At 41.9% G+C, this 14,954-nt stretch overlaps 1 protein-coding gene across 1 annotated transcript in view; it reads left to right on the top strand.

Moving 5' to 3' along the window:
* Positions 1-14,954, top strand: part of LOC141789453 (adenylate cyclase type 1-like) — a 71,082-nt gene that overhangs the window by 37,764 nt on the left and 18,364 nt on the right. The window contains exons 8-14 of the mRNA XM_074668859.1: positions 1,308-1,463; positions 5,098-5,292; positions 8,538-8,635; positions 8,811-8,895; positions 11,017-11,106; positions 13,258-13,535; positions 13,678-13,804. Of these exons, the coding sequence (XP_074524960.1) occupies positions 1,308-1,463; positions 5,098-5,292; positions 8,538-8,635; positions 8,811-8,895; positions 11,017-11,106; positions 13,258-13,535; positions 13,678-13,804 (1,029 nt within the window). The remainder of the gene's footprint in view (positions 1-1,307; positions 1,464-5,097; positions 5,293-8,537; positions 8,636-8,810; positions 8,896-11,016; positions 11,107-13,257; positions 13,536-13,677; positions 13,805-14,954) is intronic.

Raw genomic sequence — 14,954 nt, 5'->3', positions numbered from 1 at the left:
ACTGGTCCTCTGGGTCTGGTTTGGCTCTGTCCAGACCTCTTCCTATCAGAGTTTCCAGTCCCAGTTTGTGTCTTTGGATGCTGAAGGAAACTCTCCTCACTGAGCTCACCTTGACTTTCTTTGAATTCTTTTCTCTGGAGCAAAGATCTGTTTCTGGAAATGTTCTAATGCTCCATCTCTTTTTCATTTTTTCCTGCTCATTTTTTGGAAAATTAATCAACTTTCTGCAGAACAATACTGTTTAATAATGCTCCTCATAAGGGTCTGGTCTCACCCTGTGTTCAGATCTACTTTTATACGCACAGAAATAGTTGGAAGGAAGCAGGAACACTTGGGACACCTGTAAGAACTAATCAACCCCATGTCTGGTAATCTCTCTTCACTGGCTTCCTGTAGCGTCTCCAATCAAATTCAAAGCTCTTCTTCTAGCTCCTTCCTACCTGGGGTCCCTCATCCAGGTCTACCCTCCTTCTGGCCCACTACGCTCTGCTTGTGAAAGACACCTGGTGCTCCCAGCCCAGCGTGGCTCCAAATCTCTAGCCAGACTCTTCTCCTCTGTTGTTCCCAAATGATGAATGAAGTACCAACTCTATACAATCCACAGAGTCTCTTTCTACTTAAAGAGATGTCTGAAGGCTCATCTGTTCAGGGAACACTTAGACCCTTAATCTGAGCCTTCTCTGATTTGTCCTCAGGGGTAGAATGAGTCAGAAGGTCTTTGTCGCACAAAGGTTTTCCCTTCCCTCTGTCGAAATTCTTGCTTGTATTGTAAGCATCTGATGAATGAAATTGTACAACTGTAGAGTTATAAAATGTTTATTGTTTTTCAGTTTTGGCTAACCTTAACTTTTTTTAAAGCTCTGGCAGCTCCCCAGGTACTTTTGTACCATTTTGCTATTCATATGTTGTTTCTTTATGCTAGATTTATGGATCAAAGAAGTCATGGTACCTGCATGTCAGGCTGCATTTAAAGATCTTCAGGAAACAAAAGTTTGGTGATGAATAATGTCTTCATCTTCATCTTGTAAAATATGGATACTGTTTTCTTGGTTTTTCATTTTCTAGCTTTTGTGATCTTGATAAACTTAGATACTCCTGTTTTAATCTTAAACTCTATCAGTATTAATTAACCTGCTCTGTGCACGCTGCCTGAGTTATGCTGAGCAGATTTCTATCAGCAAAGCTGGTTGTTTCTCTTGATGTCTTGTTTATTGAGAGACCCTGAGCTGCAGAAGTCTAAATCTAGGAGATTCAAAAGATGTTGCAAATATTTTGTCATTCAGGAAACTTTGTGTCATCTCTTCCAGATCTTCCCGGGTCTGATCCTGTCCGACATCAAACCCGCCAAGAGGATGAAGTTTAAGACTGTGTGCTACCTGCTGGTGCAGCTGATGCACTGTCGGAAGATGTTCAAGGCCGAGATCCCTTTTTCCAACGTCATGACCTGCGAGGACGACGACAAGGTACGTGTGTGTCTTGATGAATAAAACATCATAATGTGTGCTTGTGTGTGTATGTGTGTGTTCATGGGTGTAACCCTCACTGCTGTGCTGTGGAGGAAAGGTATGAAGATATCTGGGTCATGGAGTGGAGAAAATCCTTTTAATGGTTTTGTACGTGCATTTGTGATAGAGTGAAATCCTGCCTCGATTCCTAATCTGCTGCACACACATCAACACACACACACACACACACACACAGTGTAAAACTGTAATCTGGATTTCTAGATTTTGCAGCGTCACTAGTTCTGCAGAACAGTGTTTTTCAACTACAAGGACGCCAGTGGAACAGATATCATGAGCTTTACAAATAACACTTAAAGAACATAAATTAACACTTATCGGGCATTTAGGGCCATGTTTATTGTGTTTCTTCCAAATTATTATTTAATTTGACCACTCATTAAGATGATTCAGATATGTTTGGATGGATGGATGGATGCAGAAATAGTAGTTTAACAGGACATCCAGTCCACTATTTCAGACTCCTGAGTTAGGGTTAATGCTCAGATTCGTTTTGTGCAGCTGAAAAGACTGGATTTAATTACAGCATCAGTCAAAAAAAATGTATAAAGTCTATGGAGTTCAGGATGGGATACCAGATATACAGTCTATGGATTTTTCTGACTCTAGATCAGTGGATAGACCTCTGATAGACCTCTCTGTCTTTCTTTCTATGGACTTTATCACGACGGTGCAAAGTTCATTCCTGGATGATCAGCTCTTACACGTAGTACTACTTATTTCAAACTTTAAATATGTTGATATGAACACAGCACTAGGCTACATATCAAAACAGCGCTCACCCACCGGGACACCTGCTCTGTTCTCCTCTGGTTCTCCTCACACCATAACTCCTCTGCTCTCCTACGGCCGTTATTCCTCCTCATCCTGCTCCTTTCCGGTCTCCATCTTTCTTAACAGGCTCATAATTATAACCCTGAGCACCATCATATGGATAGGAATACAGATTATCTTCCTCTTTATTGACAGGAGTGACAGTCTGATCCATGTCTATTAATGTAAGCAGAGGCAGAAGCAGTGGGACTCCCGATTGTGATGTCACTTTCAAATGCAGGTTATTAACATGGAAGTACAAAAACCCGCCCTAAAACATCTCTGTGAGACCCTGTGGTTTATTAATTTGGGAATTTCTTTCAGGATATTATTCTTAAGTTATTTCCCTATCATTTTCTTAACAGTTGTCTTTAACCTGCGATATGCTCTTTAAAGTCACAGCTGTTAATCCATGAGACAAAGCACAGGGTGCAAGATTCTGGTTTAGTTTGATAGAAAAAATATGAGGTATCAAAGCATAACTCTTATTCTACTTGCAGCTTAAAGAATTCACAAACGAGGACTTTCGCTTGCGCACTGCATGCAAGTTCCTTCAGTAAGGCTGATTTCTTTACATGAGAGGAATAATTGACACTTCCAGTATCTAGAAAGATAAAACCCAACAGTATGCTGTGTGATATCCAACACAGCCCACGGCCTGTCCCAGTTGTATAACTTGTTAAATTTTAATACAACTTCAGATAAAATCTCAATACTTCAAACAAGCTGCTCCGCAGAGTTCGTTGCAGGCGTAATTATAGCAATTTTCATCTCGGGCCTTATTTAACTCCTTTATAGCATCACGACATCCGAGTCTGAAGAAAAGCATCTCCGCGGGATGCATCCGCAGGATCTATGCAAACCCCATTAAGCCCCCCCAAAAAGCAATTACTGTAAATCACACAATAACATCTTTACCACAGTGGATTCCACCCACATCTCATCTTCTGATTAACCCCGGCCCCAAACGGCTTCAGAGTGTAGTGTCATTAGTGTTAGATTAGATTAGATTAGTAACTCGCTGCTGGCAGATATATGAAACCTTTTCTAATCAAACAGAAAATCTCAGAACTTTTTACTGGAGCGAGCGCACTTCACTACCAACACACGAGACCCCAAAGAGTCACAGATTGTTTTCATGTATGTGCTGAATGGTTTTACACACACTACATATACATTGTAGATTAAAGAGGGGGTATATTGTTGATTAAAGAGGGGGTATACTGATTTCCCATATTGTAAGCATGATTATAAAGTAACAGTGCTGGATGTTCAGACGAAAGATGCAGAGTTTTAAACCTCTATATATTCAAATCCTGAAGAAAACCATGAATTTGTCTGTAAACTGATCAAAACACCTTTTTCTAAAAGTAGCGCCAAATCTTCGCCAGATCTTCACAAGACTTGCTGGAATAATGAGGTTATTTCTTCCAATTCATGACATGTTAAAAGGTGGGCCTCAAACACCAAGGTCTGCTCTGGACAAGCCTCCAGAGGGCTGACCAATCAGATGGAGGGGGGGACTTTAAAGAGGGAGTAGTGTAAATGAGGTGATTGAGATAGAACCTGAGAAAAGGGTTTTCTAAAACACCAGAGGGAGAAAAACTGAGAATTGTTTGAGCTTTAAATCAGGTTAAGCTCTTTCAGGGTTCCAGAGGAACAGAATAAAGACCAAATAGGCACAATACCCCCTCTTGAAAGCTTGAAGCTGCCACATTAAAGGTCCCATATTCTGCTCCTTTTCTGAAGTTTAATATGGATCACTGATGTCTTCATGAAATAGTAGTAACATGTTTTGGCCCAAAAAGCCAATAAATCAAGCACAGCAGCATTGTTTCCAGGCTCTCATAGCCCCTCTGTTCAGAACACTCTGATTTAGTGGGCGTGGCCTTCATATGTAAATGAGCCACCGCTGATACCGCCCCGCTCTTCCACATCACTGAGAGCGGCGCCACAAGCTTCGAGTGCACAATGTTTAGAAAACAGCGAAGCTCGTTTAGGCCAAAATAACAGGCCAACCGCAGCTAAAGTTAGCATCCTGAAGCTAACACAGAGACAGGGGGGACACTGAGGAAAAGCTCTTCCATCTGCTCCACAGCACACAGCATTTAAAATACTCACATTTCCAGGGTCCCAGGTTTGTTGGAGGATGGTTGGTAATGCGCCTGGATTCAGGACCAGTCTATTGGCTAGCCCTCTGTTGGACTGTCCAAAGTTGGAAAAGCAGTCAGCCGTGAAGTGACGAGCACACACATGCACCGTTTTACTGAGTGTAGCTGGAACATTTCCTGATATTGAACTCTAGACACTTAGTCTTGTCTTCTTCTGAGATGGGAAGCTTGTGCATGGAACTATGTGGCTGTTTACAGCCAAAAACAGAGCAGTGGTGGATCTTCAACTTATTCATTCTCTTACTGGGGAAGGGAGTGGGCGGGAAGGGGGTTCGAGGGTATCTGCTCTGGTGGACCAATCAGGTCAGACTTGCTCCTGATTGGTCAGAAAGGGAATCGCTGACGTCGGCAAATCCCCAAAATCCAAACAGCTCGTTTTAGGTCAGGATTTTACATTCACAAGCTCTACTAAGAACAGGTTTGGTCATTAAATATCACATTTTTTGGGCTGGGAGGAAAGACAAAGACCGACAAACTTAACTAAAAGACTTAATAAAGTGATTTTTACATAATATGGGACCTTTAAAGCAGTGGAATGAAAAGTGTCTCATTGGCTTTTGAGATGTTGATTTTGTCTTCTTCTTTGACAGAGGAGAGCTCTGAGGACAGCGTCAGAGAAGCTCAGGAGTCGGACGTCCTTCTCAGCCACCGCCGTGCAGCACTCGCCGGCGACACGAGTCAACCGCTACATCGGACGGCTCATTGAAGCGCGGCAGACCGAGAGTGAGACATCAGACCTCAACTACATCACTCTGTTCTACAGGAGCAGAGACAGAGAGCGCAGGGTGAGCGCACGCACACACACACACACACACACACACACATACACATAGTGTATACATCTGCAGGGCAGTCAGTAATGTGTGTTTGAATTAACACACAGATATGAAATGTAACAAATGTGTACTTCCTCTCATTACACACTGTAACACGCTTCGTGACTGCAGCTTCTCCCTCCCTCTGTCTTCTTCCTTCGCATACACACCCTACACACTCTCTAATTCTCTTTCTCCCCTTCTCCTTCTCCCACGCCTGTTGTCTATGATGTCTGTGTGACTCTGTGTGTGTGTGTGTGTGTGTGTGTGTGTGTGTGTGTGTGTATGAGGAATCCACCCACCCTCTCAGGAGGGGGTGCAGATAATGATTTGGGAACGTCTGAGCGGCACACGTGATATCTTCTCCTATGTGTGCGTGGGTAGAGCCATAAAGGAGACACAGAACAGGGACTGCTGCATGTGTGTGTGTCTGCGTGTGTCTGCATGTGTGTGTGTTCAAACTGGTGGCAGCAGAAACTAACCTCAACAAATTAAAAACAAGTTAATTGTGACTCATTTTAGTATGAGGCTTCAGAAATACAGACACTTTAATAAAGATGTAAAAATAAAAATGAGTGTTTGTTCCTACAAAAAAAAACACCAACGATTATTTTTAATCAGATGTTTTTTAAAGGAAACAATGATTTTCTCAAACATATAATCTGTTTTTAATGGTAATCCCAGACTTCAAATTTACTCCTAAAGAGGGTTTCAGGTATGGTTAAGGGGGGGTCAGTCGGAGCGTGAGAACAGCAGGTGGGATTTCCTCCCTCACACTGATTTTGTTGAGGTGAAGCTCAATCTACTCTCCAGATAGCGTCTGTCTTTCTGGATGTTTTGAAGAAAAAAAGCCAGGATAAGATCCTAAAGGCCAGCAGCTGAATGAGCTATTAGCTCCCTTCATGACGAAGCTGAGCCAACCCAGGGTAAGAGGCTCGGACAGAGGAGGAAATAATCTGTTTCACACGCAGAATACACAAGACTGCAGTTTGGACAATTTCAATCTTCATTCAAAAAACGATTCAAAAATGTAAAAACTTGTGGTGTGGACCAGGATAGGACTGTTGGATATTTCATATCTGTATTTATTTGGAGCACAGAGTATATAATATGTTGACATAAGCTGAGCTTTGCTTTTGATTGGAAAAACTTTGTGTTACAACTAATCCAAAGGCAAAAGCAGCTAGATGCATTTAGCCCCTGTATGAGGTAATATGCAAATGATTTATTATTTATTATCTCTATAAACAGGCGTCTGCTCACAAGTAGGGAAAAAAAATCATTCTACATTAAAAATGTGGTGACAAATCTTCACAATTCTGAGTCACAAAAGCAAGTCAGAGTTTACATTTCCTACTTTCCTGGAATGCATCAGTAAAATCAAACATTAAATGTTGCTTCCTACTTTCCTCCTGATATAAGACAAGAAAAAACTTAGATTCTTACTTTTTACTGAACTGCAATGTTAAATCAGCAAACTCAGGGCCAATGGATACAAATTGTTTGTTAGCCAAAATGACTCGGTAAAACTTACTAATCACAGTGAAACTGAGACTCACTGGAAACAGATGAATGGTTGCATATCTACATGTTGAGGCTATCAGTCAAATACACCAGATGTGTCATCAGTCGGGTAATGACAAGATCCAGAAGTGGCTTATGGAATGCCAAAGAGTGCTCAGTGCCTCCTGCCAATCCTTAAGCAACACCTGCCATTCCTTAGTGACACCTGACAATCCCTCAGTGACACTTGCCATTCTAGTAACACCTGCCAAATGCTCAGTGACACCTGATGTTTTGTGAGTGACGCCTGCCACTTGCTCAGTGACACCTGCCAATCATCAGCGACACCGGCTAATCCATCAGTGACACATGCCATTCCTAAGTGACCACTGCAAGCCCACAAACCCCTAAGTGATACCTGCCAATCCGCCAGTGACACCTGCCAACCTCTCAGTGACATCTGCCATTCTAGTGACACGTGCCAATTGCACTGTGACATCTGCTAATTGCTCGAGGACAGCTGCCATCACTCAGCAACGTCTGCCAATCACTCAATGACACCTGATATATAGTAAGTGACACCTGCCACTTGCTCAGTGACACTTGCCAATCCATCTGTGACACATCTGCTTCCTAAGTGACCCCTGCAAGCCTGCAAACCCTTCAGTGATACCTGCCGATCCGCTAGTGACACCTGCCAATCTCTCAGTGACACCTGTCATTTTAATGACACCTTCCAATTGCACAGTGGCACCTGCCAGTTGCTCAGAGGCAGCTGCCATCACTCAGCAATGTCTGCCAATCCCTCAGTGACACCTGATATTTTGTGAGTGACACATGCCACTTGCTCAGTGACACCTGCAAGCTTGCAAATCACATATTAATACCTTCCATTCTTTAAGTGATACCTGCCAGTCCACCAGTGACACCTGCCAATTGCACAGTGATACCTGCAATCGCTCAGCAATGTCTTCTAATTGCTCAGTGACACCTAAAATTTTGTGAATGACACCTGTGAATTGCTCAGTGACACCTGCCAGTCGGTCAGTGACACCTGCCACTTTCTCAGTGACACCTTATATTATGTTAATGACACCTGCCAATCTGTCAGTGACACCTGCCATTTTAGTGACAACTACCAATTGCCCAGCAACACCTGATGTTTTGTTAGTGAAATCTGCAAATTACTCAATGACACCTGACAGTCAGTCAGTGACACCTGATATTTTGTTAATGACACCTGCCAGTTGCTCAGTGACACCTTTGGTAGCCCATTGAGGTTTTTTTATTATTTTTTTTGCGATGTTTGTGTTGGTAACGTTGCTAAATTGTCTGAAAACTACAGTAACTACCATAAAGCCAGCTATTGTCCAGGAGGCATACATCCTCGTAGGGCATTATCAGATGAATTTATGGATTGGTGAGAGGAAGACGTTAAGCCAATAAGATTTTCAGTCATGACAGAAACTTGCTTTTAAATTGAAGCTGTACAGAAAGAAGACAGAAAATCTTTAGTGACCATGCTGCTGTCTGCTTATGAGCTTATGCTGCAGCCTGTAGAAGCATATTGAGTCCATAACTCACTCATACTCAGGAGAATAAAGAAACCTCTACATGTAAAATAGTGAACTTATTGCTCTTTGGCTCTCATAAGCAGCTGGAATGATGGATGGATGCTTCTCATGTTGACATTTTCCCTCTTTCTTTCTCAGTATCACCAGGTGTACGACGACCATTTCATCAGCGCAGTGGTTCTCTCTCTGATCCTGGCTGCTCTGTTTGGCCTTATCTATTTGCTAATGATTCCACAGTACGTACACACACTCTCTCACACACACACTCCCACATTTGCCCAATCGTGCTGTGTAATTGGATCGATCTTGCAGGGCTGTAGTGAGACAATTAAAGAGAAAGGTGTTTGGGTGCAGTCAGTGGAAACAGGGGAAGCCCTCCTCACTTTGGTCTCTCCTCTGCTGCTCTCTCAGGGGGATGCTGGTGCTGCTGCTGCTGGTGCTGTGTGTGTGTTTCCACGTGGCCTGCGTCATGTACCTTCATCTCACCAGTGTTCAGGTAGGTCTTCCACACCTTTTTCTACTGGGTTCATGCTAACACAACATCAGAGGCCTGCTCTGAAAAGTACAAGCTGCCACTAAGAGGAAAAAGAGTGAGTTTATCAGCAACTGCAATATTTACTTTGTCATTTTTTCGGACGTCAAGTTCTGTCTTTAATTTATTTTCATTTTAAACAAGGCATACGTTCATTTCCAGATGACAAAAATATATGTACATCCTTTTTTTAAGCTCCACTTGGCAACTTTTGTTGTATGTCAATTCTGGCGCCCCCCTGTGGACAAAGTGGTCTTTGTTCTCAGGATGATTCTCTCTGACACAGTGCTCTATTCATACTTTTTATGAATCTGCAACATGAGGATGTTAAATCAGCAAACTTTGAACCAATAGATGCAAATTAACCGAAAGAAAATTGTTTTGTCTGTTAAGCCAAAATGACTCTGTGTAACTTACTATTAACAGTGAAACTGAGACTCACTAAGAACAGATGAATGGTTGAAACTCTACGTGTTGAGGCTGTTAGTCAAATACACCAAATCTGTCACCAGTCTGGTGACGATAAGATCCAAAAACGGCTGATGGAATGCCAAAGAGTGCTCAGTGCCACCTGCAAATCCCTCAGCAACACCTGCCATTCCTTAGTGACACCTGCCATTCTGCTAGTGACACCTGCCACTTGCTCAGTTACACTTGCCATTGTAGTGGCATCTACTAATTGCACAGTGACACCTGCAATCACTCAGCAATGCCTTCATATCGCTCAGTGATACCTGATATTTTTGAATGACACCTGCCACTTGCTCAGTGACTCCTGCCAATCCATCAGTGACACATGCCATTCCTAAGGGACCACTGCAAGCTTGCAAATTGTTTAGTGATACCTGCGACTCTGCTTGTAACACCTGTCAATCCCTCAGTGACACCTGCCGTAATGATGACAAGTGCCAATTGCACAGTGACACATGCCAATTGCTCAGTGACAGCTGATATTTTGTAAGTGACACCTGTCACTAGCTCAGTGACACCTGCCAATCCATTAGTGACACATGCCATTGCTAAGTGACCACTGCAAGCCTGCAAACCCCTAAGTGATACCTGCTATTCTTTTAGTGATACCTGCCACTTGCTCAGTGACACCTGCCACTTGCACACAATTTTCAGCTGCCATTGCTCAGCAATGCCTGCATATCTCACAGTGACACAGTATTTTATTAAACAGCCTTAAAGTTTTGTTCTTCAGGACTCTCTGCTGTGAAAAATAGCTGTTTTGCTAGTTAACGTTTGATGTCTTATCCTAACCAACAGTTTAAAAAAAAAGTCGCAATTTTTGTTAAAGTCTTGTTTGCTTCAGTGCAATACTCAGAAAGTTAAATTTTCATCCAGGTTTTCATTTTAAAGATATTTTTAAGCACATATATTAAACAAATAGTGAACATCTACTTTTATTTGTTCTTTTTATTTCAAGCTCTCTTAAGGGTCCTGCCATTGTTTTAGCCTCAAGTTTGGGACATTGCTTGCTTCATTTTTTCAACAAGGAGTTAACTATTTAATACAAGAGGGTGGGTATGAGATTCTGCATCTCTCAGCGTAGGAGAAGGTATCAATTTACATGTCTCCTCCGTTATCAGAAGACTGTAAAACTTTTCTCCTTCTTTAATGAGTTTTCATGCTTCATTGAACAGCTGAAGGATACCGTTTCAGCACAGCTTTGAAGGAGATCTTTCTCTACAAAGAGCCTTTCAGCAGGTTGTGTTAAAACACGGCACACAGGGTTTGTTACTGTACCTGTTTTCCCTGATCAGCCTTTGAGGATCTGAATGTCGTTGGTGATCTGGACAGAAGTGACTCAGACGCAGTTACCCACTCACCTCGAGTGACTGTGACGTCTCCTGCACGCTTCCACTTCACATTTACCCCTCTATATATAACACTCATGCTACATTGAACTGTCATCATATCCTTTAAGCGTCTCCTCTAATAGGCCCGGGTATAATGAGCCGCGCTTTCATTTCCACTCCTGGCTAATGATGTGTTCAAAATGCTGTAGAGGTAGATAAACAGGTGCTTCATTTACTCACCTGCTCTATTTTCTCACTGCTTTTCTCTCGTCTCTGGTTTTAGTGCCAACCGGGCTGCCTCACCATCCAGATCCGGACTGTGCTTTCCGTCTTCCTGGTTCTGCTCACGTACTCTGTGACCCAGGCCTGTGTGGTGAGTCCATCCTCTAAACCCTGAACAGTAATTTGTTTCATAAAATAATCAAGTCTGACAGTTTGTTTCATCTGCTTTTTATTCAATAGAATGAATTTTAAACTGAATGAAAACTGAAGACTGGTTTTCTGTTACTGAAACAAAGCAAAATTACCGTAAAACTTGGTGTATAATACACTTTTAATTATGTTTTTTGTCATTTAGAAAGTGAGTTGCAGAAGGAGATATTCTATTTTACTCATATTGGTAGTGGGCAGGATAGAGGTTACATGTTATTTTATTATGAGCTACACATTTCTTAATGCAATATAAGTCAAGTTTAAAGAGGGATTATTATGCTTACCCAAATTCTAAACACAGAATTAACAATGCTGGGTGTCCACAGTAACCACATGCAAACCTCTACATACTCACATGTCACAGACTAGCTAAAATAATAAGGTAATAGAATAATTGCTTATTGCTAATTCTTAGAACGCAGACGGCCTAGGTTTCAATCCAGCCTGTGGCCTCTTTCTCGCATGTTATTCACCACTCTCGCCCTGTTTCCTGCTCTTACTAATGCCCCAAAAATAATGTATAAAATTAAGATGATGTAATTAATTAGTAAATAAATCAGATAATAATAATAATAATAATAATAATAATAATAATGATTCTTATGTCTGCCCTTAGCGCCACCTCTTGACAGGCCTCATCATATAAATGACACTTTTGTTGTACTTCAGCCTCTGGGAGCTCCTCTTCATCCACCTCCAGTGTCTCCATATGGAAGTTTAAAGTCTTTGGACGCAGAATCGCGAGGCATGTGGACTTTGCAGACCCGTCAAGCGTGAATCAAGCTTTACAGAGATGACAGCTGAAACAAAGTGTTTCAGCCAGATGCAGAAATAAGAGTTTTCTAAAACACCAGAGAGTGAGAAAAATAGGGATTTTCTCCAGCTGTAGATCATGTCAAGATACTATGGGCACCCTAAAGGGACAAAATAAAGTCTAAAAAAAAAAAAAAAAGCACAATTTTGTCCAAAAACTGAAAACACACCATGTAAAAATGTCAAGATGTTCTCTAGTAGACTTAGTATGAGAGGTCATAGATTTTTACCAAAACAAATTTACATGTGCTTTATATTCTGAGTATTACGGTAATACTTTTTGTGATATACACTGGACTCTTTTGTGAAAATGAGTCCTTTTATACAACACTGATAATAATAAAAAATAAAATGGAGACAATAGGACTAAAAGTTCTTGTCTACTGTGTTATTTATGCCAAAGGCCCAACTTCTGTAATTTACCGTAATCTCTAGCATATACAAACTATGATTTGATAGTCCTCTCATTGAAGGTTGGTGACTCAAATTTGGCTTGAGACTTGAGACAACTGGTTTCTATGATAGAGTAACATCACGTTGATGAAAAGAAGCACAGATCTAGAATAACCAGGTTTTGAAAGTGTTAATATGGCTCAGAAGTGAATATATGTGACATGTCATGGAGAATAAATGTTTCCATTAGAGCTGAATATCTGGAGTTCAAGTTGTGATATTATCGAACAAATGTCCAAAAACTCTCTGTAAAAATGATGATGATGAAATAATTCTGTAATTATCATAATGGAGTAAGAGCACTCGATGAGTAAGAAGCAGAGTCATCATTTCCCTCCTCGTCCTGCGGCTCTTCTGTCTCTGAGTCTCTGCAGCACTTGAGCTGGCAGATTAACGCTTAACGGCCGAGCAGATGGTGCTGCAGAGCCTCCCAAGAATAAAACATTTATTGTTGGAGTTTAAAATACCCATTACGATATTTTAAACACAAATTGGTTGGTGTCAGCGTCAGCCCCGTGTGTGTGTGTTTGAGTGTGTGTGTGGAGTGGATTACAGTGAAGTAAAGGTGAAGTAGGCGTCAGGGGGGCAGTGAAGGGTTGTTTCCCTGCAGCCTTTCAGAGTTTTAATTATTGGTTCATCAAACTTGTGTGTGTGAGAAACAGAGTGTGAGTACATGTCTGATTTTTAATTAAGTCTGTAAACGTCTACGAGCAGCCGCTGGAACAGAGATCTGTCTTAAATCAGCTGTTTTTTGAAGCGTCGTTAAAAAGCAGCTGGAAGTCTTCGTGAACGTGGAGAGTGTGACTGTCTCTACTGTTCCCTCCAGGTTGGATGCGTCCCATGGGGCAGATTTGGGACAAACTCCTCCCGCCCGGTGGAAAATGTCCCCCCAAACGCTCCTCTCGGGGTCAGGCCCCCCAACAGCACGGCGGCGGACCGGGCCTGTACCAACATGGCGTACGCGCTGCTGTCCTGCGTGGCTGGAACCCTCACTGTCGTCCCCTACCTCCGAGTCTCCTCGCTACCTAAGATCCTCCTGCTCCTGCTCCTCTCTGTCACCTACACTGTCGTCATGGAGACCAGCGGGTATCGGCAAGCTGTGGGGTGAGACGCTGTGGTGATGTGATGTGTGTTAGATATGGAGAAAGGTGTTTTCATTTACATTTCTTCTTTGTCTGTGATTTTAAAGATGTCGATTTAATTATTTGAAACTGAAACATCTAAATTTCCTGTGTGTGTGTTTCAGCGGAGGGTTTTTACACACTCGGGGTTATGATCCTGTGTTGGCTGTGTTACTGTTTTCTGGAGCTCTGGCTCTACACTCCAGACAGCTGGACCTGAAGCTGCGGCTCGACTATCTCTGGGCGACTCAGGTGAGAACACCTGAGACTCTAAAGCTCTTCTGATCAAGTCAAGTTTGATTTCAAGTTTTAAACCAACACAAATAGAAACTCTGAAACTGTGAAGGTGAAGGGTTATTGTTTATCTTCATCTGTAATAATCCTCCTCATAAATATGATGCAGTAAGATTATTTCATCATGACAATAAAATCAAAAAGCTCAGATCGTCAAACTAAGTCACACTAAAAAACTGTGATTGTACCAGAGTGACACACTTAGATCAGCCGCCATAAAACCAGGTTGTTACCTCAACTGCAGAGAAGAAGAAAAGGAAGAAAGTAAGAAGAAAGGAGAAGAAGAAGATGGATGGATTTGCAATGATAAAAGAGGAGGGATGAAAAAGAGGAGCAAAAGTTGGAGGGGGATAGTAGGGGTCAAAAATATGGAGCAAAAGAAAGGATAGGATGGTAAATTAGGGAAGAGGAAGAGGAAAAGATAAAAAGATAAAAGAAGGAGTCATGTAAAGGGAAGGGGAAAGGAAAGGTAAAAAAGAGATGTGAAAGGATAAGGGAAGAGGACAAGAAACAGTGGGAAGAGGAAGAAGGATATAGAGGATAGAAAAAAACAAGAGGGGGGATAGGAAATGAAAGAAGAAGAAAACAAGTAGAAAAATGAAGAAGTGGACTAGGGAAGAGGGAAGGAAAGTAAGGAAAAAGGAGGCAGGAAAGGTGAGATGAGTAAAGGGAAGAGGAAAGAAGGAAAGAATGAGAAGAAAAGAGAAGAAAGTACAACAAAGATAAGTAAAAGGGAAGAGAAAAAATAAGACAGGGAAAGGGAGGAAGGAAAAGTAAATGAGGTTAAAGTAAAGAAGAAAAAGGAAAAAAAAGAATGAAAAGAGGAACAGGAGGATAGGAAGATAAGGGGAAGGGAAGAGGAAAAAAGAAGACGGGTAGAGGGAGGAGGGAAAGTAGGTGAGGCTAAAGAAAAGAAGAGGAAGGAAAAGGAGAAGAGAAAAACAGAGGAGAGAGAAGGAAAAGAAAGGGCGAAAGAGGGAAGAGGAATTGGAGGAAAGGAAAAAGAAGCAGAGGAATAAGGAAGAAGGAAACACAACAAAGAGTAGGGATGGGGGAGAGAAAAAGGGAAGAGAAAGAGCAGTAAGGAAAAAGGAAAGGAGGAAAAGTG

This window comes from Halichoeres trimaculatus, unplaced genomic scaffold (assembly GCF_033239565.1).
Source record: "Halichoeres trimaculatus isolate MK-OKI-2021-1 unplaced genomic scaffold, fHalTri1.1 fHalTri1_scaffold_4, whole genome shotgun sequence".
Taxonomy (NCBI): Eukaryota; Metazoa; Chordata; class Actinopteri; order Labriformes; family Labridae; genus Halichoeres; species Halichoeres trimaculatus.
This window is presented reverse-complemented; position numbering and strand designations above follow the sequence as displayed.